The sequence below is a fragment of the Bos grunniens genome, chromosome 7 (genome assembly GCF_055505025.1).
Source record: "Bos grunniens cultivar Pamir isolate PY7600 chromosome 7, Bosgru_T2T1.0, whole genome shotgun sequence".
NCBI lineage: Eukaryota > Metazoa > Chordata > Mammalia > Artiodactyla > Bovidae > Bos > Bos grunniens.
The window spans coordinates 19241689-19267891 of record NC_141171.1 but is presented as its reverse complement, the minus strand read 5'-3'; the positions used below and the strand labels follow the sequence as shown (position 1 = coordinate 19267891).

Sequence of the window (26203 nt, the reverse complement as noted above, 5' to 3'; positions counted from 1 at the left end):
CTATCAGTCTGGTGTTAAGACACTGCCCTCCCACTGCAGTGCACTCGAGTTTCATCCCTGGTCGGGGAACTAAGATCCCACATGCCACATATCATGGCCAGAAACCAATGTGGTGGTACATAGGGTCCATCTCTTCCCTGCTCTGTCCACTTGTCAGTCAGTCAGTCACAGTGAAGCAAACTTTGCCACAGAAGGCCAGATAATAGACATATTTGGCTCTGCATGCTGCACAGTCTCTGTGGCAGCCACTTAACTCTGCTCTTATAGCACATAAGCAGCCACAGAGCCCACGGAAGAGGGTATGCATGGCTCTGTTCCAATAAAAGTTTATTTGCAACACCAATAGGTGGGCAGGAGTTTCCTGAGCCCCGATTACAGGATGGGATAAAGCATAAACATAGAGCACAAAGGAAAAGATAGAGATCTGATGACCTTTAAATATTATAAACACACAAAAGCCATAAGTGTGCAGAAAAGGCAGGTGAGGGTTGTGGGATTGAGCCTAGAAGACTCAGGAGGTATCCACATCCTCAGACAATTGGGTAAGAGTAAACCCATCAAAAGGGGAAAAGTCTGCCATAAATAGGATGCCTGATGGTTATGCATTTCTATATAAAGAGCTGTTGCAAATCAATAAGAAAAACTAGCAGAATAAAGCAAAGGATATGCAAATCATTCCACAATGTAATGAGATCCCCAGTGACCATGAAAATTCATTCATCTTTAGTGAGCAAAGAAATACACGTTGAAGCAATGATGAGTTCCTATTTATTTATCCTGTAAAGCTGCCCAGATTCTCCAGTGTTGAGAAAGGCCAACGCATAGGCTAGCAATGCAAATGTTAGTAGAAATTTGTTAGTAGAAATGTTAGTAGAAATTTGTTAGTAGAAATCTAAGTTGATATTTCTTGCTTTCCAGAAAACTCTTTGCCTAAATATCTTTTTTTAAGAAAGGAGGGCAGCTGAGCTGACCTCTCACCCCCCTGCTCCCAGGCCTCTGTGCCCTCCATTGGGACATGCCTGTTGGCCTGGCCCACATTTGTGGTTTTTTTTTTTTTTTCCAGTTTGGCTGTGCTGGGTCTTTAGTTGTGGCATGGGAAATGTGTGTTTTATTGTCTGTCTGTTTTTAATTTGAGGCATGTGAACTGTTAGTTACAGCATGTGGGATCTAGTTCCCTGAATAGTTCAGTGAGAGTTCGGAGTCCTAACCACTGGACCACCAAGGAAGTCCCTCAGTTTCCCTTTCCTTACAAGGTCATTGGATTCAGGGCCTACCCTAGTCCTTTCTGACCACTGCCAAACTTGACTCCATCCACAAGCACCCTCTTTCAAAAGAAGATTACGCATTCATGTGACTGGGGGCTTGGGACGTGATCAGCCCCCTCTCTCAGGGGGACACTGTCCAGAGCACGGGCCCGCCTTGCTCCGCAGGGCTCTGGCTCTCAACTGCTTTGCCCCCATCAACGACCTCAAAGGGGCCGAGGCCAAGGACTGGCGGTCGGGGAAGCCAGTCCGCGTGGTGCGGAACGTCAAGGGCCGCAAGCACAGCAAGTATGCGCCCATCGAGGGCAACCGGTACGACGGCATCTATAAGGTGAGCGGGGCCCCTGTGGCTGCACCTGCCTGTCCCCCCCTCCCATGCTAGCATGATCTCCTCTGACCCCCGCTCCACTCCCTCCATAGGTTGTCAGGTACTGGCCCGAGAAGGGCAAGTCCGGCTTCCTGGTGTGGCGCTTCCTCCTACGTCGAGATGACGTGGAGCCGGGACCCTGGACCAAGGAGGGCAAGGACCGGATCAAGAAGCTGGGGCTGACCATGCAGGTGCGTCCAGGCCAGCACTCGCGGCCAGACCAGAGCCAGCCGGGGGCCTGGGCAGGGAGCATCTGGCCAGCAGGGCCACGCTCTCCAGGGTTTCTCTCATCCTGAATGATTTCCATGTTGTGAACAGGTGCTATCTCCCTGGCTTTCCCCTCCTTGTCCTTCAACCAGAGGATGTTGAGGGGGTGGTGGCTCAGGTGTGCATGCGGTTTTGCCTTTTTTTTTAATAATGTTTTTAAAGATTTATTTATTTGTTATCTTTTGCCTGTGCTGGGTCTTCGTTGCTGCACTCAGGCTTTCTCTAGTTGCAGCAAGTGGGGGCTACTCTTCTCTCTGATGCCTGGGCTTCTCACTGCAGTGGCTTCTCTTGTTGCGGAGCATGGGCTTTAGGGCGTGCGGACTTCAGTAGTTGCTGCTCCCAGAGTCTAGAGCACAGGCTCAATAGCTGTCGTGCATGGACTATTGCTCTGCAGCACATGGGATCTTCCTGGACCAGGGATTAAACTAGCGTCCCCTGTGCTGGCACCTGGATCCTTAACCACTGGACCAGCAGGGAAGCCCCAAGGCTTTGCTTTTGCGGTTAGAACTGAGAGCTGGGCTTCCTTATTGGTGCTGTGTTAGAGGCGCTTATCCGAAATCAATCTGGAGTCTGATCTCTTCCCTTGGCCAGTCCCCTATCCCCTCTCTTCTCCTCTCCTCTTCCATCTCTCTCTCTCCGTTTATTTTTTTGACTGCACCACGTGGCATGTGGGATCACCCTGCAGTGGAAGCAGAGTCCTAACCACCGGCCCGCCAGGGAAGTCCCCATCTCTCTTCTTCCTCTCTGTCTGTCACCCCTTCCTAACCCCAAAGCTGACAAACCAACACAATTGGTCTAAATATATTAATATTAATAGGGAGTGCATGTGTGCCAAGTCACTGTAGTCGTGCCCGACTCTGCGACCCCATGGACTGTGGCCCCCCAGGCTCCTCTGTCCATGGGATTCTCCAGGCAAGAATACTGGAGTGCGTTGCCATGTCCTCCTCCAGGGGATCTTCCAACCCAGAGTCGAACCCAGGTCTCTTATGTCTCCTGTGTTGGCATGCGGGTTCTTAACCACCAGCACCACCTGGGAAGCCCTAATAGATGGAGAGAAGTCTAAATGTAAAGATAAGGTGGATTGCTCCCCTGGACCAATTGCTGACCTCTATGGCTGCAGAATCTTCCTTTCCCAAGAGTTTACCCAGCGCCTGGGGAACACTGCCTTTTTGCACTATAATTACGGTGTTTTCTGTTCCTCACGGTGAGCGGCTTTACAGCTGATATGTCGTGGTGGGGCTATTTCAGGAATCTTAATTGCTGTTGAGAGTCTGATAGCGCCTGCCCCCTGGGGGAGCCACAGAGAGTTGTCTTTTGAAGCAGTGTTTATACCACAGGGAATTCAGAAGCTGAGAAACTGAGGAGGCAGACAGCCGAGGGTCAGGAACTGTTTAGTGGGAGGAAGATTTTTATTTAGGACTTAAGTCTTCACTATACATTCACGTTGTTGGAAAAGCTTGAGGGTTTGTTGATGGAATATTGGAGAATTGGACGTGATTGTAGGTGCCTTGCTGTTGCTAAGTCGCTTCAGTCGTGTCCGACTCTGTGCGACCCCATAGACGGCAGCCCACCAGGCTCCCCCGTCCCTGGGATTCTCCAGGCAAGAACACTGGAGTGGGTTGCCATTTCCTTCTCCAATGCATGACAGTGAAAAGTGAAAGTGAAGTTGCTCAGTCGTGTCCGACTCCTAGCGACCCCATGCACTGCAGCCTACCAGGCTCCTCCATCCATGGGATTTTTGCAGGCAAGAGTACTGGAGTGGGGTGCCATTGCCTTCTCCCATAGGTGTCTTAGAGATGGGGTTTCTAGGGGCTTCCCTGGCGATCCAGAGGTTATGACTCTGAGCTTCCACTGCAAGGGGTGTGGGTTCAATCCTTGGTCAGGGAATGTAGATCCCACATGCCTCTCAGGCCAAACTGAAACAAAAAAGAAGTGGGGTTCTAATAAAGCCTTCTGGGGCTTGGAGGAACGCAAGACCCATCAGAATAGGGTCCTGGAGCTAAGGCCTGGGGCTGGTGGTTAGTAAATGAGATCATCTTGGGGGACAGCCATGCCCATCATCCCCACGGGGGTTGGGCTGGCTCTTGGCAGCATAGAGCCTGAAATTCTTACTGCCTGGCTGGAAAAAGTTTGCCTACTGCTTCTGTTAGAAATGGAAAACTGTTAAGACCGTCTTGCGGGGAGTTCCCTGGCAGTCCAGTGGTTAACATTCCGAGCTCTCACTGCCGAGGGCCCTAGTTTAATCCCTGGTCTGGGAACTAAGATCCCACAAGCCTCGGGGTATGTGGCAAAATAAATAAATTAATAAAGGCTATCTTGGGAATTCCCCAGCAATTCAGTTGTTAGGACTCAGGGCTTTCGCTGCTGAGGCCTTGGGTTCAGTCCATGGTTGGGAAACTTAAGATCCCCCATGCTGTGTGGGATCACAGCCTAAACAACAGCAGCAGCAACACAAGACTGTCTTTTTTGCTGCCTCCAGTGTGCGGGATCTCACTTTGCCCCCTCCCCCGCCACCCCCACCCCGAGGCGCAGGCTGTGTGTGTGTGTGTTTGCCGCCATGAGTCTCTGTGCTCAGTCACTGCTCCAGAGTCGGGTCATGGAAACCTCTGGGTTGAGGCTGAGTGAGCACGGAGTCTGTCTCTGGGTCTGAACCGGGTAGGGGTAACCGGCCTGTCTTCTCCCACTTGCAGTATCCCGAGGGCTACCTGGAGGCCCTGGCCAGAAAGGAGAAGGAGAACAGCAAGCAGGCAGCCCTGGACAAGGAGGAGGAGGACGGGGAGGAGGGCTTCACATCCCCCAGGAAGGGCAAGCGGAAGAGCAAGTCGGCCGGTGGGTGTCTCTGCGGCCACCCTCGCACCCAGGGGCGGGGGCACCCCTCCACTCTCCATCCTCAACCCGCCCCCCGCTCTGCTCCAGGAGGTGATGGGTCCTCGCGAGGGACGCCCAAGAAGACCAAGGTGGAGCCCTACAGCCTCACCACTCAGCAGAGCAGCCTTATCAAGGAGGACAAGAGCAACATGAAGCTGTGGACCGAGATCCTGAAGTCGCTTAAGGACGGGCCGGTGAGCTCTCCCGCCTGGCCGGGGCCTCTCCTCTTCACTGTCATAAGATGGAGGTGACGTGAAATTGGCCATCTTCACTCTTGAAACTGCGCAGCTCAGTGGCATTGAGCACATTCACATTGGGGTGTAACTGTTGCCACCATCATCTCCAGAACTTTCTCATCTCCCTAAAGCGAAACTGTCCCTGTGAAACGCTGACTCCCCATCCTCTCCCCCAGCCCCTGGCCCCACCATCTACTTCTTGTCTGTGCATCTGACTCCTCCAGGGACCTCCTGTGAGTGGGATCGGACAATGTGTGTCCTTCTGGGTCTGGCTTCTCTCTCTGAGCATCACGTTCTCAAGGTCCATCCATGTGGAACCTCCTTCCTTTCTAAGGCTGAGTAACATTCCACCACATGAATGGAATTTGCTTCCCCGTTGTCTCTCATTGGACACTTAGGGTGCTTCCGGCTTTGGCTGCTGTGAACATGGGTGGGCAGGTGACTCTTGGACCCTGCCTTCAGCTCTGTTGGGTATAAACCTAGAAGTGGGATTGCTGGATCCTAGGGTCGTTCTGTTTTCAAATTTCCCAGAAACCGCCAAACCAGGACTATTTTTTTCTTTTTTGGTCCTCCTGCCTTAGTGGGTAGAGTGACATTGATGGGTCACTGCAGGCAAGTATCTTAGCCTTGGCGTCCTCTGTCCTTGCCTGGTGGGGACCACTTCTCCTTGGCTCATGGTCAGGATCAAACCCAAACCCTCCTGAGCCCTGGGCCAGCTGCCTGTTACTGCTGACATCCTCTGCTTCTGGTCTCTTCCTCCCTGTCATCCTGTCTCACAGCCTTCTCTCTCATGGGTTTCTCTGCCCAGAGTACCTTCCCCCACAGCCTTCTTGGCTCAGCCTCTCTCCTGTGTGAAATCACTGTGGCTGCCCTAACAAATGAACCTTTAGGGGTAAAACCCAGGCCTGGGCAAGTCTGGTCCCTCTGGAGGCTCCTGGGGAGTTTTGACTCCTGACTCTTCCAGCTTCTAGAGGCGCTGCATCCCTGGTTCACGGCCCCTCCCTCCATCCTCAAGCCAGCAGCTCAGCATCTCCTGTCTCTCTGCCTCTGACCCTCCCCTTTGTTCTTATAAGGACCCTGTGATGACACTGGGCCTCCTGGGAATCCGGGGTCATCCCCATCTCAGGGGCCTTAACTTAATCCCTCTTGCCAAGTCCCCTCTGCTGTGTGTGGTGGGTGACAGGTCCTCAGGTCCCAGGATTCAGACGTGAGGTCTCAGGAGGCCTGAGGCTCAGCCCTTCAGGTGTTGGCAGGCCAGCTTCTCCGTGGAGGGCTCTTGGTGCCCCCGCTCTGTCCTTCCGGGGCAGCCCCTCCTTGCTCCCTGCTGTTTCTGTCTTCACCACCTTCCCCGCTGGGCCCCAGGCTCCAAGAAAGCAGGTGTTTCTCCATTTTGGCCCCTGCTGGACCTGGGTGCCTGGGCGGCGGGCAGGTGGCGCTGTGTGTCGCAGGACTGGGCTCTGCACCGAGACAGGCGCTGCCGGAGTGTGGTCTTGGCCTTGAGCCTACATGCGCTCTGCCCGGCTCCAGGCCCCCGTCTTCTGGTCCTCAGACAGGGTCACAACGACTCCTGTCCTCCTAGGGCAGGGGCAGGAAGATGAGATTCAGGACCCCAGGGCGAGGGCTGAGCAGGGCATCTGGAGACCTGTCGTGCTCCTTCATTCTGGGGAACCGAGCCTTTGCCGGACTCACACACCTGCTCTCCCACTTTCAGAAATTTCTGAGCAAAGTGGAGGAGACGTTCCAGTGCATTTGCTGCCAGGAGCTGGTGTTCCGCCCGATCACAACCGTGTGCCAGCACAACGTGTGCAAGGTGAGGGGCGGCCGCGGGGGCCGGTGGGAGGCCCTGAAGGGCGCTCTGACCCCTGCCGGCACCCTGGGGTTGCTGGCTTCACTCGGACCGCCTGCCCCTTGCCCTTCTGGCGCCTCAGGGTCTGTTTCCCGGGCTGCCTGGGTTTCAGTTGCTCTCCCCTCCCCCACCAGCCTTCATCACAGGTGCCCATTGCCCTGCCACCACCCTGCGCCTCCAGCCACGATGGCCCTCTGCTGGGCCCTCAGCAGGCCGGTGCGTGCCTACCTTCGTGGGGGTCACACACAGGTCTTCTCCAGCATCTTCCCGTCTCGGGGTCCAGGGTGGGAGAGGATGGGCTGCTGTCCTGCTCCTGCCATCTGGTCACACTAAATGATTTAAGTGGGCCTCAGGCAGGGCTAGAGAGGCGTGAGGCACTTATCACCTACAGGAGCCAGGAGGAAGGCGTCCTGGAGGATGAGGTGGCACTAACCTGCCCCCTGAGAGGGGCCTCGGGGCAGCATCCCGGCACTTGGGAGTAGCTAGGGCCTGTCCCCACAATGAGGGCTGGTGAGTGGGGCTGGAGCCTCCAGCCAGCAGTCAGTTCTAGGAGGGAAGCGGTCTCCAGTCTGAAGCTTTTGAAAGAGAGGTTGGGAGAGGCTGAGATGGGTCCTGGACCAGGGTCTCTCCCCGCTTTGGGGCTGGATCGTTCTCTATCGTGGGGGTGTCCTGGGACATGAGCAGCATCCCTGGCCCCACCTACTTGGTTCCAGGAGTCCCTGGAGTTGGGAAGCACTGGGATGCATGCATGGCATCTTTGCCACGCCTTCTGGCCAGAGTCAGTCTGTAGGAATTTACAGGCAGGCAGCTCAGAAGGGACTGTCCCTGCCACCTGCTCACTCTAGGTCACCGAGCTGCGTCCAGGGCGTTGGGTCGGTTGTCAGACCAGGGGAGGGACCCTGAGAATGTGGAGCACTCGGGCAGTGCTCACATCCCATGTGGCCTGATGGAGGCTGGGAAAGATACCCCCTGGTGCCCCAGGCCACGTGGGGCCCAAGTTCAGAGGCGTGGCGGAGTGGCATAGAGAGCACATCTTTGGGATCAGCTGCCTGGGTTTGACCTCCAACTCTCTCCTTTCTGGCTGTGGGACTTTAAAGGGCCCCATAACCAGATCTTTCCCATCTTCTCAAACTGAAACCCTGTCCCCGTTAAACACTGACTCCCAGCCCCTGACCCCACCCTCTGCTGATACTTACTGTCTCTGTGGATCTGACTCCTCCAAGGAACTCCTGTGAGTGGCATCAGGCAGTGTGTGTCCTGGGTCTGGCTCCTCTGCCCAAGCATCAGGTTCAGGGCTTACGCGTGTTGTCCCGTGGGTGAGAATCTCCTTCCGTGTGAAGGCTGGGTCACACTGCAGCATGCAGATGGACCACGTTGTGTTGATCCATCATCTGTGAGTGAGCTCTAGGTGTTTCCACCTCTTGGCCACTGTGAAGCTCGAAGCGGTCCAGCACCTGGTTTTGAACCTGAATCAGTGCATTGAGCACAAAGTACTATCTCTTGGTCTGCGATCAGCTATAGACTTTATACTGGAAAAGAATGCAGGGATTTTTAAATATAGGAAGCAAAAGCCACTGCCCTCCTCCAGCGGCAGCAGGTTTTCACCTGCTTGGCATTGCCCCTCACCCAGCTGCCTTGTGCCATCCTTCAGGTGTGCATACCTGTGCAGGTGTCTGTGCCCCTGTGGGCATCATCTCTGGCCTGTTCCTCTCATGGGGAGGTCAGCTCTCCAGGGCCTCCCAGGCTTGCAGCTCAGTCTCCACCTGACTCTTCCTCCACACACTGCCTCCTGCATTGTTTGGTTGACAGCTGGGTTCGAACCCAGAAGTCTGGCTCAGAATCCAAACTCCATCCTTCCCCCCCTTTCCTCCTGTCTTCTCACTGACACGTCTTTATTGAGCCTGTGCTCTGTGCTGGGTCCTGTGCTTGGTGTGGGGAACATCAGGGAGATACAACCCCCGATCGTGGGGAGCGTCTGCTCTGTTAACACACGCACATCAGTCCATCAGACAGTTCCAGAAGGAGGAAAGTGCTGTTTTGAAAGCAGACAGGGTGTGGGGAGGCAGGACCATCCTGATGTTCCAGGGCACCTTGGGGAAGGGTCCTCTGTGCAGGGGACTGCAGCACCAGTGACAAGAGCGCCAGGGTAGATCCGTCAGGTGGTGTGACCTCCAGGTGCAGGAGCCTGGCAGCTAGGATGACCTGGGAGTCTCTTTTTTTTTTTTTTTGGCCACACTGATTGATCAGCTTGTAGGATCTTCGCTCCCTGACCAGAGATCGAATGTGGGCCCTTGGCAGTGAGAGCTCAGAGTCCTGACCACTGGACCACTGGGAAGTTCCGACCTTGGTGTCTTTGATGAGCCTGGGGCAGCCGGGCTGGTCATGGGCTGCCAGGGGCCTCTGGGTGCCTGGTGGTGCCCCAGGGGACCATGGGTGGCCAGGATCACCTCTCACCCGCCCCATTCTCCCACAGGACTGCCTGGACAGGTCCTTCAAGGCCCAGGTGTTCAGCTGCCCGGCCTGTCGCTATGACCTGGGCCGGAGCTACGCCATGACCGTGAACCAGCCACTGCAGGCCGTCCTCAGCCAGCTCTTCCCCGGCTATGGCAGCGGGCGGTGATCTTCAAGCACTTCTCGCCGAGTATTTTAAAAAAAGAAAAAAAACAAACGTTATCAGAGGGGTCCGTGGCCCCCATTTCGTTTTTAGTGGGCTTAACTTAAACATGTAGTTTTTTCCTCCACTCCCTAAAACTGCCTCGTCTTCCCGTTTTTTTTTTTTTTATCTATGAATTTTTTCAGGAATTTGTATTATGGCTCAAAGGAAGGAACAAAGTTGGACTTCTCAGTGTTTTTATTTTGGTTTTAAACAAAAAGCCTGCAATTTTATGAGCAAAAAAAAAAACAAAAAACAAAAAAAACCCGAAACAAAGTTTTTCAAAAAATGGTTTTTCTTCTGAGGATGGGATTAGAAACGAGTTGGTGTGAAGGCTGCTCGAGTTCCCAGAGTTGAGTTCTCAGCCATCCCCGCCACCGACTCGCAAGAAGGCACCGGGCTGCCTAGAACAATCTTTTCAAGGTTGGTGGGTCGGGCCCCCAGAGGTGAAGTTCCATCGCCTAAGACCCAGCGAGGCTGTGGTCCTGGGTGTCAGCACACCCAGGTGTTGGCCCCGCATCACCAGCAGGAAACTGTTCCAAGGAGAAGCAGAGAAGTCCCACTGGGGCCAGTTGAAATCCTCACCTCCAAGCCATCCCCCACCGGGCTGCCTCCGCGTCCCCACCGCACACAGAGGCCATGGGCCACCGGAGCAGAAACCTGGGGCCACACCGAAGCTACCTCCACCGGACCCTCCCCTCCGTGGGGGCCGACGCTCGGCCCAGCGCCGTCCCAACCTGATGCCACGGAAGCCACGCCCGGGGCCACGTTCAAGTGCCTTTGGTCCCTCCTTCCTTTCCAACCTGGGGCTCTTTCTCAGCACTGAATTGACACTGCCAACCGGCTTCTGAAACTGGGGTCCTCCAGTGCCTCCCTGGGGACCCCAGGTGAGCAAGTGGGGACGATCAGGGTTTTGTGGATCTTCGAAATTGAATTTTCAACTCACCAATTGGGAATTACAAGAGGGAAACCTTTTAAAATGAATAAACACCTTTTCCAAATGAAATTATTATTTTTTTTGTAGTTACTGTATATGTACCAAGGAAGCTAATAACTTTAGGGTTTGGTTGTGTTTTTTTTTTTGTCGGGGGAGTTTTGTATTTGGGGAATGATTCGTTAATGTTTCTAACTTTACCAAAGTTTGCAGCTTATACCTCAACAGAACAGGGATATTTTTAAGTCACATAACTGCAGACAAACTGGAGCAATACTGTTTTAAAAGTTTCTCTTTTTTTTCTTCATTATTAGGTGGTTTAATGTATTAGGAATAAACACCGAAATCCTGTGTAGGCTTTTTTTGTTTTTTTTACAAAGTTCAATATTCTCTGTCCAGGTTTTAGATTCTCAGAATAAATGTCTTTTACAGTTGCATTTGATGGTGTCTTTTGTCTGCAAATTGCCCTGTAGCCTACTAGGCACTTCTGTAACTTGTAACATGTTTTCTCTATCCAAAAAAACCCAGGATGCTAGACAAGTAGCATCATTTCCACTTTGCAGGTGTGAAAACAGGCCCAGAAGATCCAAATGATGGGCAGTGGTCCAGAGGGGCCGAGCTGGGCCTTCCAGCTTGGAACCAGAGGTCATTTAGTGTCACTAAGGGGGATGGCACTGTCCCCATTTACACTTGAAGAAACAGAGGCTGTCATAGGACCCTCACGAGGAAGGAGACTGGCCCTGCCTTAAGTGGGTGTCAGCTAGGGAACTGCTTTACCCTGGGGGGCCCTCTGCAGGCTTGGGGGGATGGGTGCACGTAGGGTGTGGAGACAGATGACCTGAAATGCCGTTTCCAGTGGAGTCCAGAGTCCAAGGATGAGGCACATTTTGCAGGTTTTCTCCTGTTTTTGGCTGTGCCTTCATGGCTTGGCTTGCAGGATCTTAGTTCCCCCACCAGGGATTGAATCCATGCCCCCTGCAATAGAAGGATGGAATCTTAACCACTGGACCAGGGGATTCCCCAACCATGAGGCAAGTTTAAGAGTTCCAGGGAAGTTAACAGTGGTGAGTTCTGCAGATGCCAACCTACCACTGATACCTTGTCCTGATGGCTCTGTAATGCCGTGGGTGGATGTAAAAAATAATAAAGCTCTGCCTCTTCAGGACCTTCAAGTGTGTCCTTGAAAACATCATGCTAAGTCAAAGTAGTGCTAGTGGTGGTCAGCAATGTCCAACTCTTTGTGACCCCATGGACTATAATCCCCCAGGCTCTTCTGTCCACGAACTTCTCCAGGCAGGAATACTGGAATCAGTTGCCATGTCCTTCTCCAGGGGATCTAGTTACAAAAGATCACATATTTTCTCAGTCATAGGAAATGCTAAACACAGGGATCTATAGAGACAGAAGGCAGCTTCGTGTAGTGATGACAGGATGTGGTGAGGGATGGAGGAGGTGGGGAGCTAAAGGGTGCAGGGTTCTTTTGCAGGTGATAAAAATGTCCTAAATTTGGTGATGATTGCAATACCTGTGAATGCATTAGAATCCTTTGAATTGTGCGGTATGTGAGTTATATCTCAAGTCAAAGTGTGAACATGAAATAAAAATAAGAAAGAGGCCCTCCTATGAGGAGCCAAGAAATAATGTCCCCACGTGGGCTTATGTGTCTGCAGGGGGGCCACACATGGGAACAGGACACACCGAGGTATGTTGTCAAGATTGTAGAATATTTTTTGTTTCTCAAAAGTTAAGAAAGCTGTCATTGTTAGAAGTGAGCAAACCCCATGGACTTCCTGGTCAACCAGTGGCTAAGACTTCGTGCTTCCAGTGCAAGGGAGCTAGATCCCATGTGCTACAACTAAGACCCAATGTAGCCAAATAAATATTTTAAAAAAGCCTAAAAAATGAACAAACCCCAGAAAAGTGTATATGAACTGCTATGCAGAAAATAATTCCAATATTATGTGTATTGGGTTCCTGGTTGACTTTTGGTAGTTTTAATTTTATAGCAGTTTTATTGAGATATATTGCCCATGCCATAACATCCACTTAAAGTATACAGTGGGTTTTAATATATTTGCACAGTTGTGTAATCATCTCTACCTAGTTCCAGAATTTCATTTCCCCTCAAAGATACCCAGTCCCTATTAGCAGTCATTTCCCACCCCTCCCCCAGCCCCTGGCAACCATCAACCCACTTTCTGTCTGCCAATTTGCCTGTTGTTGATATTTCATGTAATTAAATTCACAAGACAGTTTTTTGTGTCTGGCATCTCACAGCATCGTGTTCTCAAGGCCCATCCACACTGTAACAAGTGTCAGGGCTTCATTCTTCATGGCTGAGTAATACTCCAGTTTGAGGTTGGACCACCTTTTAAAATTTATGTGGTTGCTTTTTTCTTTTTTTAATGTAAATCTTCCCTTTTCTCCCTCCACTCCATGCTATAAAATTAATAACCCTTGAAAAAGGCTGAGCACCAAAGAATTGATGCCTTTGAGCTGTGGTGTTGGAGAAGACTCTTGAGAGTCCCTTGGAGTGCAGGGAGATCAAACCAGTCAGTCCTAAAGGAAATCAACCCTGATTTTAATAATAATTGGAAGGAATATTAGTTGGAAGGACTGATGTTGAAGCTGAAGCTCCAATACTTGGGCCATCTGGTGTGAAGAGCTGACTCATTGGAAAAGACCCTGATGCTGGGAAAGATTGAAGGCGGGAGGAGAAGGGGCCGATGGAGGATGAGATGGCTGTATGGCATCACTGATTCAATGGACATGAGTTTGAGCAAACTCCCGGAGATGGTGAAGGACATGGAAACCTGTTGTGCTGCAGTCCATGGAGTCAGAAAGAGTCAGACATGACTAAGTGACTGAACAACAATAATCCTTTAGAACATTTGTAAATTGAAGATGAAGAAAAAGCCAAAGTATATGATCCTGACCCCAGAGGGTTAATATTTTTAGACTTCATTTGTACATGTGTGTTGGCATGGCAACATTCAACCTTGGAACACCTGAGGCATAGACAGACAGGTTAAGTGACTTACCCGAAGACATGGCAAAGCCAGGGTACATACTTGTTTATAGATGTTTCTCTATGTTTTATATACAAATTTAAAGAGTAACATTAGGACAGTAGTGTATGTACTTTCTTGTGCCTGTTGATGGGGTAGCCACTTTATCCAGCATCTAAACAACCACATGAACCGTGTGTGGTCTGGTGTTTGCAGTATTGGCATCAGTTCAGTTCAGTTCAGTCGCTCAGTCGTGTCCAACTCTTTGCAACCCCATGAATCGCAGCACGCCAGGCCTCCCTGTCCATCAGCAACTCCCGGAGTTCACTCAAACTCATGTCCATTGAGTCAGTGATGCCATCCAGCCATCTCATCCTCTGTCATCCCCTTCTCCTCCTGCCCCCAATCCCTCCTAGCATCAGGGTCTTTTCCAATGAGTCAATTCAATCGCTCCGTCATGTCTGACTCTTTTCGACCCCATGAATCACAGCATGCCAGGCCTCCCTGTCCATCAACAACTCCCAGAGTTAACCCAAATTCATGTGCGTCGAGTTGGTGATGCCATCCAGCCATCTCATCCTCTATTGTTCCCTTCTCCTCCTGCCCCCAATCCCTCCCAGCATCAGGGTCTTTTCCAACGAGTCAACTCTTGGCATGAGGTGGCCAAAGTATTGGAGTTTCAGCTTCAACATCAGTCCTTCCAATGAACACCCATGACTGATCTTCAGAATGGACTGGTTGGATCTCCTTGCAGTCCAAGGGACTCTCAAGAGTCTTCTCCAACACCACAGTTCAAAAGCATCAATTCTTCGGCACTCAGCTTTCCTCACAGTCTAACTCTCACATCCATACACGACCACTGGAAAAACCATAGCCTTGACTAGATGGACCTTTGTTGGCAAAATAATATCTCTGCTTTTGAATATGCTATCTAGGTTGGTCATAACTTTCCTTCCAAGGAGTAAGTGCCTTTTAATTTCATGGCTGAAATCACCATCTACAGTGATTTTCGAGCCCCAAAAAATAAAGTCTGACACTGTTTCCCGGTCTATTTCCCATGAAGTGATAGGACCAGATGCCATGATCTTAATTTTCTGACTGTTGAGCCTTAAGCCAAATTTTCACTCTCCTCTTTCACTTTCATCAAGAGGCTTTTTAGTTCCTCTTCACTTTCTGCCATAAGAGTGGTGTCATCTGCATATCTGAGGTTATTGATATTTCTCCCGGCAATCTTGATTCCAGCTTGTGCTTATTCCAGCCCAGCGTTTCTCATGAGGTACTTTGCATATAAGTTAAATAAGCAGGGTGACAATATACAGCCTTGCTGCTGCTACTGCTACTGCTGCTAAGTCGCTTCAGTCGTGTCCAACTCTGTACGACCCCATAGAAGGCAGCCCACCAGGCTCCCCTGTCCCTGGGATTCTCCAGGCAAGAACACTGGAGTGGGTTGCCATTTCCTTCTCCAATGCAAGAAAGTGAAAAGTGAAAGTGAAGTCACTCAGTCGTGTCTGACTCTTAGCGACCCCATGCACTGCAGCCTACCAGGCTCCTCTGTCCATGGGATTTTCCAGGCAAGAGTACTGGAGTGGGGTGCCATTGCCTTCTCCCCACATACAGGTCAGTGCATAGCAAATCAGCACAAGTTACATACAGCCTTGACGTACTCCTTTTCCTATTTGGAACCAGTCTGTTGTTCCATGTCCAGTTCTAACTGTTGCTTCCTGACCTGCATATAGGTTTCTCAAGAGGCAGGTCAGGTGGTCTGGTATTCCCATCTCTTTTAGAATTTTCCACAGTTGATTGTGATCCACACAGTCAAAGGCTTTGGCATAGTCAATAAAGCAGAAATAGATGTTTTTCTGGAACTCTCTTGCTTTTTCATGATCCAGTGGATGTTGGCAATTTGATCTCTGTTTCCTCTGCCTTTTCTAAAACCAGCTTGAACATCTGGAAGTTCACAGTTCACGTATTGCTGAAGCCTGGCTTGGAGAATTTTGAGCATTACTTTACTAGCATGTGAGATGAGTGCACTTGTGTGGTAGTTTGAGCATTCTTTGGCATTGCCTTTCTTTGGAATTGGAATGAAAACACCTTTTCTAGTCCTGTGGCCACTGCTGAGTTTTCCAAATTTGCTGGCATATTGAGTGCAGCACTTTCACAGCATCATCTTTCAGGATTTGAAATAGCTCCACTGGAATTCCATCACCTCCACTAGCTTTGTTCATGGTAATGCTTTCTAAGGCCCACTTGACTTCACATTCCAGGATGTCTTACTTAGTCATAAAAAAGAACCAAATCATGCTATTTGCAACAACATGGATGGACATAGAGATTCTCATACTAAGTAAGCCAGACAAAGACAAACAACATGATATCACTTTCATGTGAAATCTAAAATATGATACAAACAAAGTTATTTACAAAGCAGAAATAGACTCAGATTTAGAAAACAAACTTATTGTTACCAAAGGGGAAAGATGGTGGAGGAAGGGATAAATATATATAAAAACTGAATCCCTTTGCTGTACATCAGAAACTAATACTGTATTATAAGTCAACTACACTAGAATTGTTTTAAAAAAAAAAAGGAACTTGAGAAAAAATTTAACTCCTCCTAAGCAAAATTGGAAAGCTGACAACCTATTTAGGTACTCTGATTTTAAAAAAATCAGAGTCTGTGAAATCCAAACACCTGGAATTCACTGTCATATGGGGTAAAAAACTAAGTAGAAAAAAAAAAAAAAACACTTCAGGTGGGAGGGGGAGAATCCCTTTAGGATTGCATTTTTTGAGGCCCTATTAAGGCTACCAGGTTATATTTCTGTCTTTCCCACGGGTTAGGGAGTTCCTTGGGAGCAGTTACTGTTTCCTGTTTTTTAAGTTAAATTTTAACTGCACAAGGGAATATCTGAATATAGCCCCCACGAGGCCACAAAACACCCTAGAGCAGATTAACCTCCTCACCAGCTACCCTTTTTAAACCAACCTGAATCCCTCCTCTCCCGAAGATTTACTTTTCTCAGTTTGGGGATGGCCTTGTTCTGTGTGGGGCTACAGGCAGGTGGCCCTTAGAAACCACACAGCCATGAGTTGCCCTGCATTCCTTTCCATAAGGTATTGGGTTCTGCACCATCCTGCAGCTGTCCACACGGGTGTAGGGGGGGTCATTCCTTGAGCGTACTTGTAAATCTACCCCTTTTTAATGGCTACATAGTTAAAAATATTCCAAAGTTAGTTATTTATCTAATCTACAGGTGGATGTTTAGAGCACAACACTGGAAACACATGAGTACAGAACTGCAGCTGCTGCTGCTGCTAAGTCGCTTCAGTCGTGTTCGACTCTGTGCGACCCCATAGATGGCAGCCCACCAGGGTCCCCCGTCCCTGGGATTCTCCAGGCAAGAACACTGGAGTGGGCTGCCATTTCCTTCTCCAGTGCATGAAAGTGAAAAGTGAAGTGAAGTCACTCAGTCGTGTCCTACTCTTAGCAACCCCATGGACTGCAGCCCACCAGGCTCCTCTGTCTATGGGATTTTCCAGGCAAGAGTACTGGAGTGGGGTGCCATTGCCTTCTCCACCTAACTGCAGCAGTATCCTTGAACTAGGCAAGCTCCAAACTCCGCAGCCTTTTCAGAGTCCAGGACCTCCAGAAACAGACCGTAGGTGCCCTAGCCACGTTATTAGGAAATGTCCAGTTGTCCGATTGATACTCTGCCAGATGAAAAGGGGCGTGGCCAGCTACTGCCTGGCATGCAATTAATAACCGTCATGATGATGATCGTACAAACCTTAATTACATGCTCACTTTGCCAAGTCACATCATCAACCGATTTACCTGCCTCCTCTCACCTGACTTAAACTTTCCAGGAGAGGGGCACACGGTGAGGGATTCTATCGCTCTTGTATCTATTTCACAGGGGAAACGAGGCCCAACGACGTTACTTCGCTGGGGGCCGATCATCGTGAGGCTTGTGGGCCCAGCTGAGCTTTGAACTTAAGTCAGGACGCACCAAACTCCTCGCCTCTCTTACGTTTTAGGGATCTCGCAGAAGGTCACCTAGCTTTATCCGAAAGTCTTTGCAAAGTTGTGTAGATTGTGACAGATTGGAATTTTTGGGTGGTGGGGGAGAAAGGAGAAATGGAGGCAGAGGCGCTTGCTGTTTGAGTTTTACTTCTCCAGTTCTCAGTGCAAGTTATCTTTGCTACCTCCTGACTGTGCGAATTGGAAAACGTTGAGCCCAGTTTCCGGCTCTGGGTCTCGAACCCCTTCTCCGAAGCCTTCAGGCGCGGTGCTGATGCTGTGCTGAGTCTCACGTACTCAGCTGCAGCCTGATAACCGGGGCGGGATTCGGGCCGTGATTGGCACCCGCTCCTGCCAGTCCGCGCCTGGGGCTGATCCCGTAAGCCAATATTCTCTTGCCCCCTTGCGGTCGTTGGGCGGTCCCCGAGGCGCCCTTGTCAATCCGAGGCCTAGAGCCGTCGGGTTGGTCGCAGCCTCTTAGCTGGCGTGCGCAGCCTGCAATGAGAACCGAGCCGGTCACCGGGCACGTGGGTAGGCGCCGGCGTGTCCCCAGCGGCCGGCCAATGGCGAGGCGAGGCCGGTGGCTGCGCCCGCCCAATCGAGGCGCGCGGGGGGCGGGCCGTGAAGTGTTGATGGGCCCGGTGGAGGGGAGGGGCGGAGCTGTCAGCGACAGCCAATAGGCGCGCGGGCGTGGGCTCGGGGGCCAATGGTAGCCGGGGCGGAGCTGGCGCGCGGCCTTATAAGCCCCGCCCGGGGCGCTCGCGGAGGGCTCGGCCGCCAGCGACCGAGCGGGGCCCGGCCCGAGTGGGGCCTGGGGGTGCGACGCCGAGGGCGGGGGAGCGCGCGCCGCTGCTCCGGACCGGGCCGCGCGCGCCGCCTCAGGTGAGCCCGCGGGGAGGCGGCCGCCGCGTCCGAGCGCGGGCCCCGCCGCCACTGCCGCCCCCGCGCCGCGCCCGGGGCTGCGGGCGGGCGGGCGGGCGGGCGCCCGGGACTCGAGGCCCAGGCCTCGGGCGCGGCCTGCTCGGGCCGCGGCCGCTGCGCTTTGTCCGGGCCCGCGAGGCGGTTGGGGGCGTTAACCGCCCGGCCCTGGGCGCCCGCCCGGCTTCGGGCGGGGGCGGTGCGGCTGGACAATGGCGGGGCCAGGGGCGGGAGGCGGGGGCGCCCTCCCCGGGTCGGAGGCGTGCGGGGGCTGGGCCGGGGCGTCCCTGCCGGCCCCGCACAAAAGATGACAGCGTGGGTGGCCCGGCCCGGCTGGCCCTGCTTGGCGGGGCCCTCCTCTTCCATTATTCACAAGAATCCTAATAATTAAAAAAATAATAATAAAGAGACAGAGATCCCAGGCCCTGGGATCAACCCGCCTGCATTTCCGGCCCTTTGGGAATCGGCGGGGTAAACGGGGCGCTTCCCAGTGGTGTCCCCCGAAATGTCCATCATTGCATCTCACCATACTGCCCGAGTCAATCCGCGGTGCCATCGCGGCTTCCAAACTCGCACCCCATTTCCCTGAGCCTCCCCTAAAATAAGCATGCAGTCTGGATTTCTCGTTTAAAAAAATGTATCCACTTGCTATGCACAGAACAGTTTCCAGACGCGTTCCCCCAGGGCCTACCCATCTCTGCCCGGTCGCCATCTCAAAGCCCCCCTTCTCTGTAGAGGTAAATCCTGAAGTCGCTCCCACGGGGACCCCCTGGGCTGCCCTTTGCAGCCGCTTGGGAGCTGGGGGACGGATTCCTGCCCAAAGGGACCTGCCCCAGATCTTCCAGGGCCTGGGTCTCCACCCAGTGGGCGCGATGACACCAGGCAGAATGGTGTGCAGGTCCACGGGGGCCAAGGTGGAAGGTCTACCAAGGATTTTTTTTCCCCCGGGGGCGGGGGAGACGTGGACTGCTCCCTGGCGTGTCCCATCTGTTTGGTCCTGGAGGATCTCTTGTTTTAATAATTCAGGTGCACCTGGGAACTGTTTCCCCAGTTATGAAACTAGTGAGAAGGTTCTGTTAAGTGGAGCCGAACGATCCTGTAAATACGTAGTGTGTGTCCTTTTCCATGTGTTTCTGTCCGCGGCATCGATTCAGAAGCTCCTTCGGGTCCCACTGGGTGCCAGCACTGTCTTAGAGTCGGAGGTTACTCTCCCCAGCCCTCCGCAGCCATTTCTGCAAATGTCCCCAGGCTGGAGGAAAGCCCTAAGAGGGGCTCATTACAAGAGTCCTCTGGGCTTTGCTCGCTGCCTTGCAAGAGCTGATGGCTCCCCTAATTCTGAAATAATAGCTTCCTTATGAGGCATCGGGAGGGTTTGTCAACTCCTGGGTCAGCCTTTCCTCGCCACCTTTGCAGAAGCAGCGGGCAGCCTCTTTTCCTCCCGCAGTTTGCTCTTTGGAACCCCGAAAGGATGGAGTGTAAGAATCTGGAGTCAACTTGCGATGATCTGAGGGGAGGGGTTCTGAAACTCGCCGGCCCTCTTTCCGTGTTTCTGATTGGACGCTTGGCAAACGTTGGCGCTCCTCTCTGGTGCAGTGGGCACCTCCACGGTCAGACTGCCCCGCCCCGGGGGGAGGTCACTGAGGGGAGGTCACTCCGAGGGGAGCGGAGGTGCAGTTAGAGAAATGCTCCCAGGTTTTGCAGCGATTCAAGCAGATACTGTGTCACGCGCTGCGTGTGCGTGTGTGCATGTGTGTGCGTGTGTGTGCGAGCGAGTGTGCGTGTAGCTACTGAGATGATAGGTATACAGGTCTTACTAACAATTGGTTTTCTCACCTTTTCTAATTCTTGCCTCTCTGGGGAGTGGGCTGCTAAGGAGGTGTTAAGAGCTTAAAGGTACGGGCTAATCGGTCATTCCGGACCCCGCCCTCCCTTTGTTGTACTTTTCTGTCTCCTGGCGAGACTAGTCCCTAGTCCCTTGGGGTGATGTTGGGGGCCCTCCATGCCCCTCTCTTCCAGGCTGGCCTCTCTGCTGTACTTGACCTCGAATTTCCCCACCTCCTATGCATTTTTTTGCCCCTGCCCTCCTGTGCCCCGCCTCTTCCTGGCCCATCAGAACCTCAGCTCCAGGGAACCCATCTGTTCCTTGGTTCCATCTGACACTCACCTGGCCTGGGCACGTTGTGTTTTGAGCTCTGGGGCAGGTTGCTTGGGTCCCTAACTTCAGGGGGTGCTGGGTCTGGCGGGTGAATATACTGAGGTGTGGGCATACTGCCCACCACCGCCCACCCCCCCTCGCCGGCTCAGGGAGTGGGCATGACAGGCTGAGAGGGGTGAGGGCTAAAATATGGTCGAACGACCATTTCTGGGTGACTCTTCTGGGGATCTGCAAGTGTGTGTGGGGTGGCAGGTTCAGAGTTGTGAGACCTTGCACAGGTCACTTGCTCAAGAGTAAAGCTGAGGGGGTGGTCACCCAACGTTCCCAAACCTCCTGGTCAGGGCTGGTGGGTGGGGTGGACAACAGACTATGGGCAGACTGCAGGGCTGTGAGGCCCCCCACCCTTGTATCTCCCCCTAGGGGCTCCTGGCTGTGCTCCAGAGACCTGCTCCCAGGCTCAGCGGGGCCTTAGCACCAGAGCTCTGACCCAGCGGAGGGCTTGACCCTGGATTCCCTTCTGACTGTGTTCTCTTTGGTGTTCTGGATTCCTGCCCTGATCTCCATTGCCCAGAGTCTAAAAGAACTGGGTTCAGCGCCCTTCTCTGGGGCAGGTCCCTTCATGACTCTGGGCCTGGCTTTCCTTATCTGTAAAATGGGTATAATAAGAGCCCATACCAGGGATCAAAGGGGATAAGAGTCAGGGAAGGGCTTCACAGGCACCAGGGTGCTCTGTGCTCTGAATCCAGCGCTGGTTTCTTACTGCCCTTACATCCCTCCCTGACCTGCCCTGCCCACGTTCAGGGCTGGGTTCTCTTGTGGGAGGGGTGCTGTCCTGGACACTGGGGTATTGAGCAGCATCCCTGGCCCCCATCCTGGTGATACCAGGAGTACTCCCTCCCAGTTGTGACAACCACAGATGTCCCCAGACGTGGGCCAGTGCCTTCTAGGGGGCACAGTTGGCCCCCCAAGCGATCCCCTCTCACTTAATCTTTAACCTCACAACAGCTTGATATATATAAAATATTTTACCTTGACCCTGATCAACCTCAAGTTCTGAGTCCCTTTGTTTCTTCCAAAAAGAAAGACGCTTCCAAAAGGGAGGCGCTCCTATTTGCAAAGTGTGTCCAGCCCACACTCTGCCACCTCGCCCCCTGGAGGAGAGGAGCTCACCTGCAGATGCACCCAGCAGGGGGCTGGCCAGGTGTGAAGTGGGGATCTCCTGACCCCCACACGGCCCCCACCCAGGCTTCCACCCACTCATGGGATCTGGAAGTGTGTAGGAGGCAGCAGGTTTAGAGCTGCGTGACCCCTACCTGTCTGTTGGCTTTGGCCGTTTTCTTCAGGTCGGCTCTGAGGTGAGTCACTGCTGTCATCTCTCTTCCTGAGGGTGGTGCCCACGGTTCCGGGACTGTTACTGTGCCAGCTGCAGGTGCTTTCTGCACAATTCACTGGACTACCAAACTTACTCACAAAGCTCTGTGCCGCCTCAAGGCCTGAGGGAATCCGGGAATCGACCGTGTGGTTGGAGGGATTGGTTTTGAGTTTATTCCGGGCTTTGATGTGTTCAGGGAGTGTCTCGTGGGCTGGACAAGGCGTCCCAACTAGTCTGTCAATTCCTACTCTGGCTCCCTTGAAGGGCTTTTAGAAACTTGAAAAACCATCTTTCTTTGCTCAGGACCCTCCAAGGGCTTCTTCTTGTCCTAGGAAAAAGTTGCAGACCCTCTGAGGGGTGCTCCACTTCCCACCCAGCCCCCATGCCTGCTCCTTTCAGTTGAAACCACCTTAACTCCCTTCTCTTACTGCCTCAGGGCCTTTACACTTGCTGTTCCCTCTGCCAGGATGCTGTTCCCTCAGGTCTCTACCCAGCTGGCTCCTGGTCATTCAGGACCCAGAGAGGCCATCCCTGACCCTGCTGCCCAAGTTCACCCTTTTGTCTACTTTTCTCTCCGTGCTGCCTTTCCTTCTTTGTATTCAGCACTACCAGAGATGCACATCAGTCTGTTTACATATTTATTGTCTGTCTCATCCAGTAGGGCCTACGGTTTTCCTGTAAAGGGTTAGAGAGTAATGATTTTCAGCCTTGCAGGTGGGACAGTCTCCATTCTGACCACTCCTGTCTGCCCTTATAATACAAAGTACAGAAGCCAGTGATTGCGGCTTTGTTCCAATAAAACTTTATTTGTGGTCATGGAAATGTGAATTTCACATACATTTCACATATGATGAACTGTCTTTCTTCTGTTGATCCTGCCACCCACCCAACCATTAAAAGCCATTAAAACCATTTGGGGCTTGTACAGAAACAGGAGGTGGGCTGGGTTTGACCTGTGGGCCATAGGTTGGGCACGCCTACAGTAGGATGCGAGGTCCCCACTGTGGGGACGACATCTGTCTTGGTTGCCGTGTGTACCCCCAGCATCTTGGACAGTTCCTACCCACAGTGGGTGTTCAGTAAGCATTCATTTGTTGGATGAATAAATTTCCATCTTTCCTACAACAAAGTATAGTTGTACTCTATATGTTAAAAATGGGTCTTGGGTTGTTTTGAGGAAATTTAAAGAGCAGGGAATATAAGAAAATGTTCTGGCCCCATCCACCAAAATGATCTCAAAATTGAGAAGTGTAGATGTAGGGACTTCCCTGGTGGTCCAGTGGTTAGGGCTCCGAGCTTCCACTGCAGGGGGTGCAGTTATGATCCCTGGTCAGGGAACTAAGATCCCGCATGCTGCAAGCCACAACCAAAAAAAAAAAAAACAAAAACAAAACTGGATGTAAACAAAGGCAAACATTAATATTTCATGGTTGGCCTTGCCGACCTCTCCAGAGTGTCCCCTTTCTTTTGCAGCCCCGCAGCAGAAGATTGGGAAGGAGTACACTCGGCCTAAGCTGTCGGTTTAAAAGAAAGATGTTCTTTTCCCAATCATTTTGTTTTGTAAACATCAGACCCACCCTCCTCTGGCCTTCCTGGATGGCTCAGTGGTAAAGAATCTGACTGCAGTGCAGGAGATGCAGGAGATGTGGCTTTGATCCCTGGGTTGGGAAAATCCCCTGGAGGAGATCATGGCAACCCACTCCAGTATTTTTGCCTGGAGAATCCCAGGGACAGAGGAGCCTGCTGGGCTACAGACCACAAGGTTGTAAAGAGTCAGACACAACTGAAGCGACTTAGCACACACATGTGACCCACCCTCTTTACCAACATCATGCCCCTTCAGAAAGGACAGCGTGGTCCTAGGCTGCAGCCACCCAGCTGCCTGCCTGCCTGGGGACGCTTGTGGGTGTGAGAATTGAGCTTTGTGGGGTGAGTAGACGAGGGATGGCTGTTGAGAAGAATTGAATCGGTTGAGTGCCCGTGGCTTTGCTCCCCCTCCACGACTTTTGGGAGTGGAGGCAGGCTGACGAGTGATTTCCAAGCCGGGCAGATCATTAGCGGCTTAGATCTGGGTCTGTCCCAGGAGTGTTCTGACTTGTCAAGGAAGCATACCGTTAATTTACGGTCATGGCTTCTCCAGCTGATTGAAATAAACAACCTGGAGAGTGTTGCTCAGAACTTCTTGGCTTCCCAAAGTTGCTTTTTAAATTTTTTTTGCTGGTCTATGTCTTTCTATGCCCCTCCGCCATCTCCCTCTTCCTTCTTACTTCCCACCTCTCTCTTCTTTTCCTGTGGCTCCCGTGGCCCCAAGGGCTTTGATGAAAAGTTTGCCTTGCTGTCTTTGCCTCGAGGGCGGCCCGTGGTTCTTGCAGTGGTCAAGCAAGATCCCTCTGGGCCTTGTGTGTGTTTGTTTAGTGGACAAAGAGTAAGAATCAGAAAGCAGGGCTCTGAGGGTTGCTGCACCCTTAATGGGTCTCTGTTGTAGCACGGAGCCAGAGGTAATGTGTTTGGTCCCAGCTGCCAGCACTATTGATTGGTGCTCCAGGTCTCAGACAAGCCTGGAGGGCAATCTGTGAAGAGGCGATCTGGGGGTAGGCAGGCAGGGTTTGCCCCCAGACCCACTTCCTTTCTGTGTTTGCCATTGGGCCCAAGCGAGGGCTGCTCCTGGGCAGGTAGCTGTGGAGGTGGGCCCACTTTCACGGTTTCGTGGCTGCTGGCCCTGGTCTCAGGGGAGAGAACATTGAGAGAAGTGATTTGCAGAGGATGAGCTGGCAGGGGACCTGGAATGGTGCTTTGTGCAGAAGGAAAGCAGGGATCCGGGGGGCCTCCTTTGAGCCGGAGCCAGGCCGAAGCAGCCAGTGGGCTCTTGAGTGGGCTGGAGAGGGGCTGCATGCGCAGCCAGAGCTCAGGACCTTGGCCTGTCTGGGCAACCTGTCTGGTGAGGCAGCAGCCTAGGAGCTGCCCCCAGGGTGTCTGGAAGACCCTGGCTGGGCAGCTGGACTGCGACCTGCTCCTAGCATCTTCAGACCCCTGCTCTTCACCCATCTGTCCTTTACAACCCCCTCCAGCAGAAAAGTCGGCCTTCGCCAGCCGGCTCCCTACCCTGCATGGATCTGATTATCTCGGTCACGAGTCAGGAGAGAGCCTTGCTGGTCTCCAGCTTGCGTGTGAGCAAAGACCCTGGAGCTGAAACTCCTGATTCCCTGCTCTGCTCCAGCTCCTTTCCCCAAAGAAGAGGAGGGAGCAGTAAGGAAAGCGAGCTCTGACACCCTCCTGGGAAGGAAGGTCACCCTCCTGGGAAGGAAGGACATCCTCCTGGGAAGGAAGGCGTCTGGTCTCTTGGCCTCCTGGCTGCTTCACTGGTGGCCTGAGCCCAAGCTGAGCTGGAGACCAAGGGGCAGCATTGTTCTGGAGAAACGGGCTCCTCTGCACGTCTAGACCCCCAGACCAGGCCCCATGGAAGGAAGGGCAGTCAGAAGGCTGGTGGACAAGCTTTGGGGGGGCAGGTGCAGGCAGGTCTAGGCTGACCGGGGTGGGGAGCGGGGCCCTAGTGGCCTCTACAAATATCCAGCCAGGCTGTTCTTCAACCTTGAGGTGAAGACACAAAATCGGACCCCGCAGCAGCCCTTTCACGTGGTCTCAGCCTGGTGGTCGGCAGCTTAGTTTCTGGATCTGACAGACCTGACTTTACAGCAGACCCGCAGCCATCAGGTGTGCGCTGAGCCTGGGTCCATCCACATATTTGCTGTCACCCAGCCGGAGGTCCAGCCCGCGTGCTCATGGCCAGGTGAACTGCATCTCTCTCCTGCCCATGGGGGTCAGGGCCCGCAGTGGGAGCCTGGAGCCAGGCTCTTGGCAGCATCGGGGACAGTAGGGACTGGGGATGCAGAGTGGCTGAGACAGACACAAACGGAGCACAGGGCCGGGGTGGCATATGCTGCTAGGGTGGCGGCCAGCGGGTGGCAGAAGAGTTGCCACCTGGGCTGAGCCTTGTTGTTATGGGCGAAGTGGCTCCAGGAAGAGGACTTGGAGCGGGCACTCGGGGCTCTGCCCGGGAGACCTGCTGGAGGAGACCAGGGAAGAAGGGAGCCCTCCAGCCCCTTAGGCATCTCTGGGGACTCCCCGTGCCAGGCTCCAAGGGTTAGGGGAGGGGGCAGCAGCTCTGCCCTCAGGGAGCATAGAGTCTATAGTCAGTGAAGCCAGACCAGAGTTGTTTGAGTCATGTGGGGCCACAGAGGGAGCCACGGACGGCTGCCTGGTGACTGGCTCCGGTGTACTGACCAGACCTCGAGTTTT

At 52.8% G+C, this 26203-nt stretch overlaps 2 protein-coding genes across 8 annotated transcripts in view; both read left to right on the top strand.

Moving 5' to 3' along the window:
- UHRF1 (ubiquitin like with PHD and ring finger domains 1) overlaps nucleotides 1–10870 on the top strand; it is a 33730-nt gene extending 22860 nt beyond the window's left edge. For both annotated transcript variants that reach the window (XM_086410022.1, XM_086410020.1), the window contains exons 12-17: nucleotides 1431–1593; nucleotides 1683–1820; nucleotides 4587–4725; nucleotides 4813–4958; nucleotides 6712–6810; nucleotides 9320–10870. In XM_086410022.1, coding sequence (XP_086266148.1) covers nucleotides 1431–1593; nucleotides 1683–1820; nucleotides 4587–4725; nucleotides 4813–4958; nucleotides 6712–6810; nucleotides 9320–9466 — 832 coding nt within the window. In that variant the 3' untranslated portion in view covers nucleotides 9467–10870. The remainder of the gene's footprint in view (nucleotides 1–1430; nucleotides 1594–1682; nucleotides 1821–4586; nucleotides 4726–4812; nucleotides 4959–6711; nucleotides 6811–9319) is intronic.
- Nucleotides 10871–18228: 7358 nt separating this feature from the next.
- Nucleotides 18229–26203, top strand: part of KDM4B (lysine demethylase 4B) — a 120805-nt gene continuing 112830 nt past the window's right edge. For all 6 annotated transcript variants that reach the window (XR_015166812.1, XR_015166811.1, XM_086410017.1 and 3 more), the window contains exon 1: nucleotides 18229–18344. The gene's annotated coding sequence lies outside the window, so the exon portion shown is untranslated. The remainder of the gene's footprint in view (nucleotides 18345–26203) is intronic.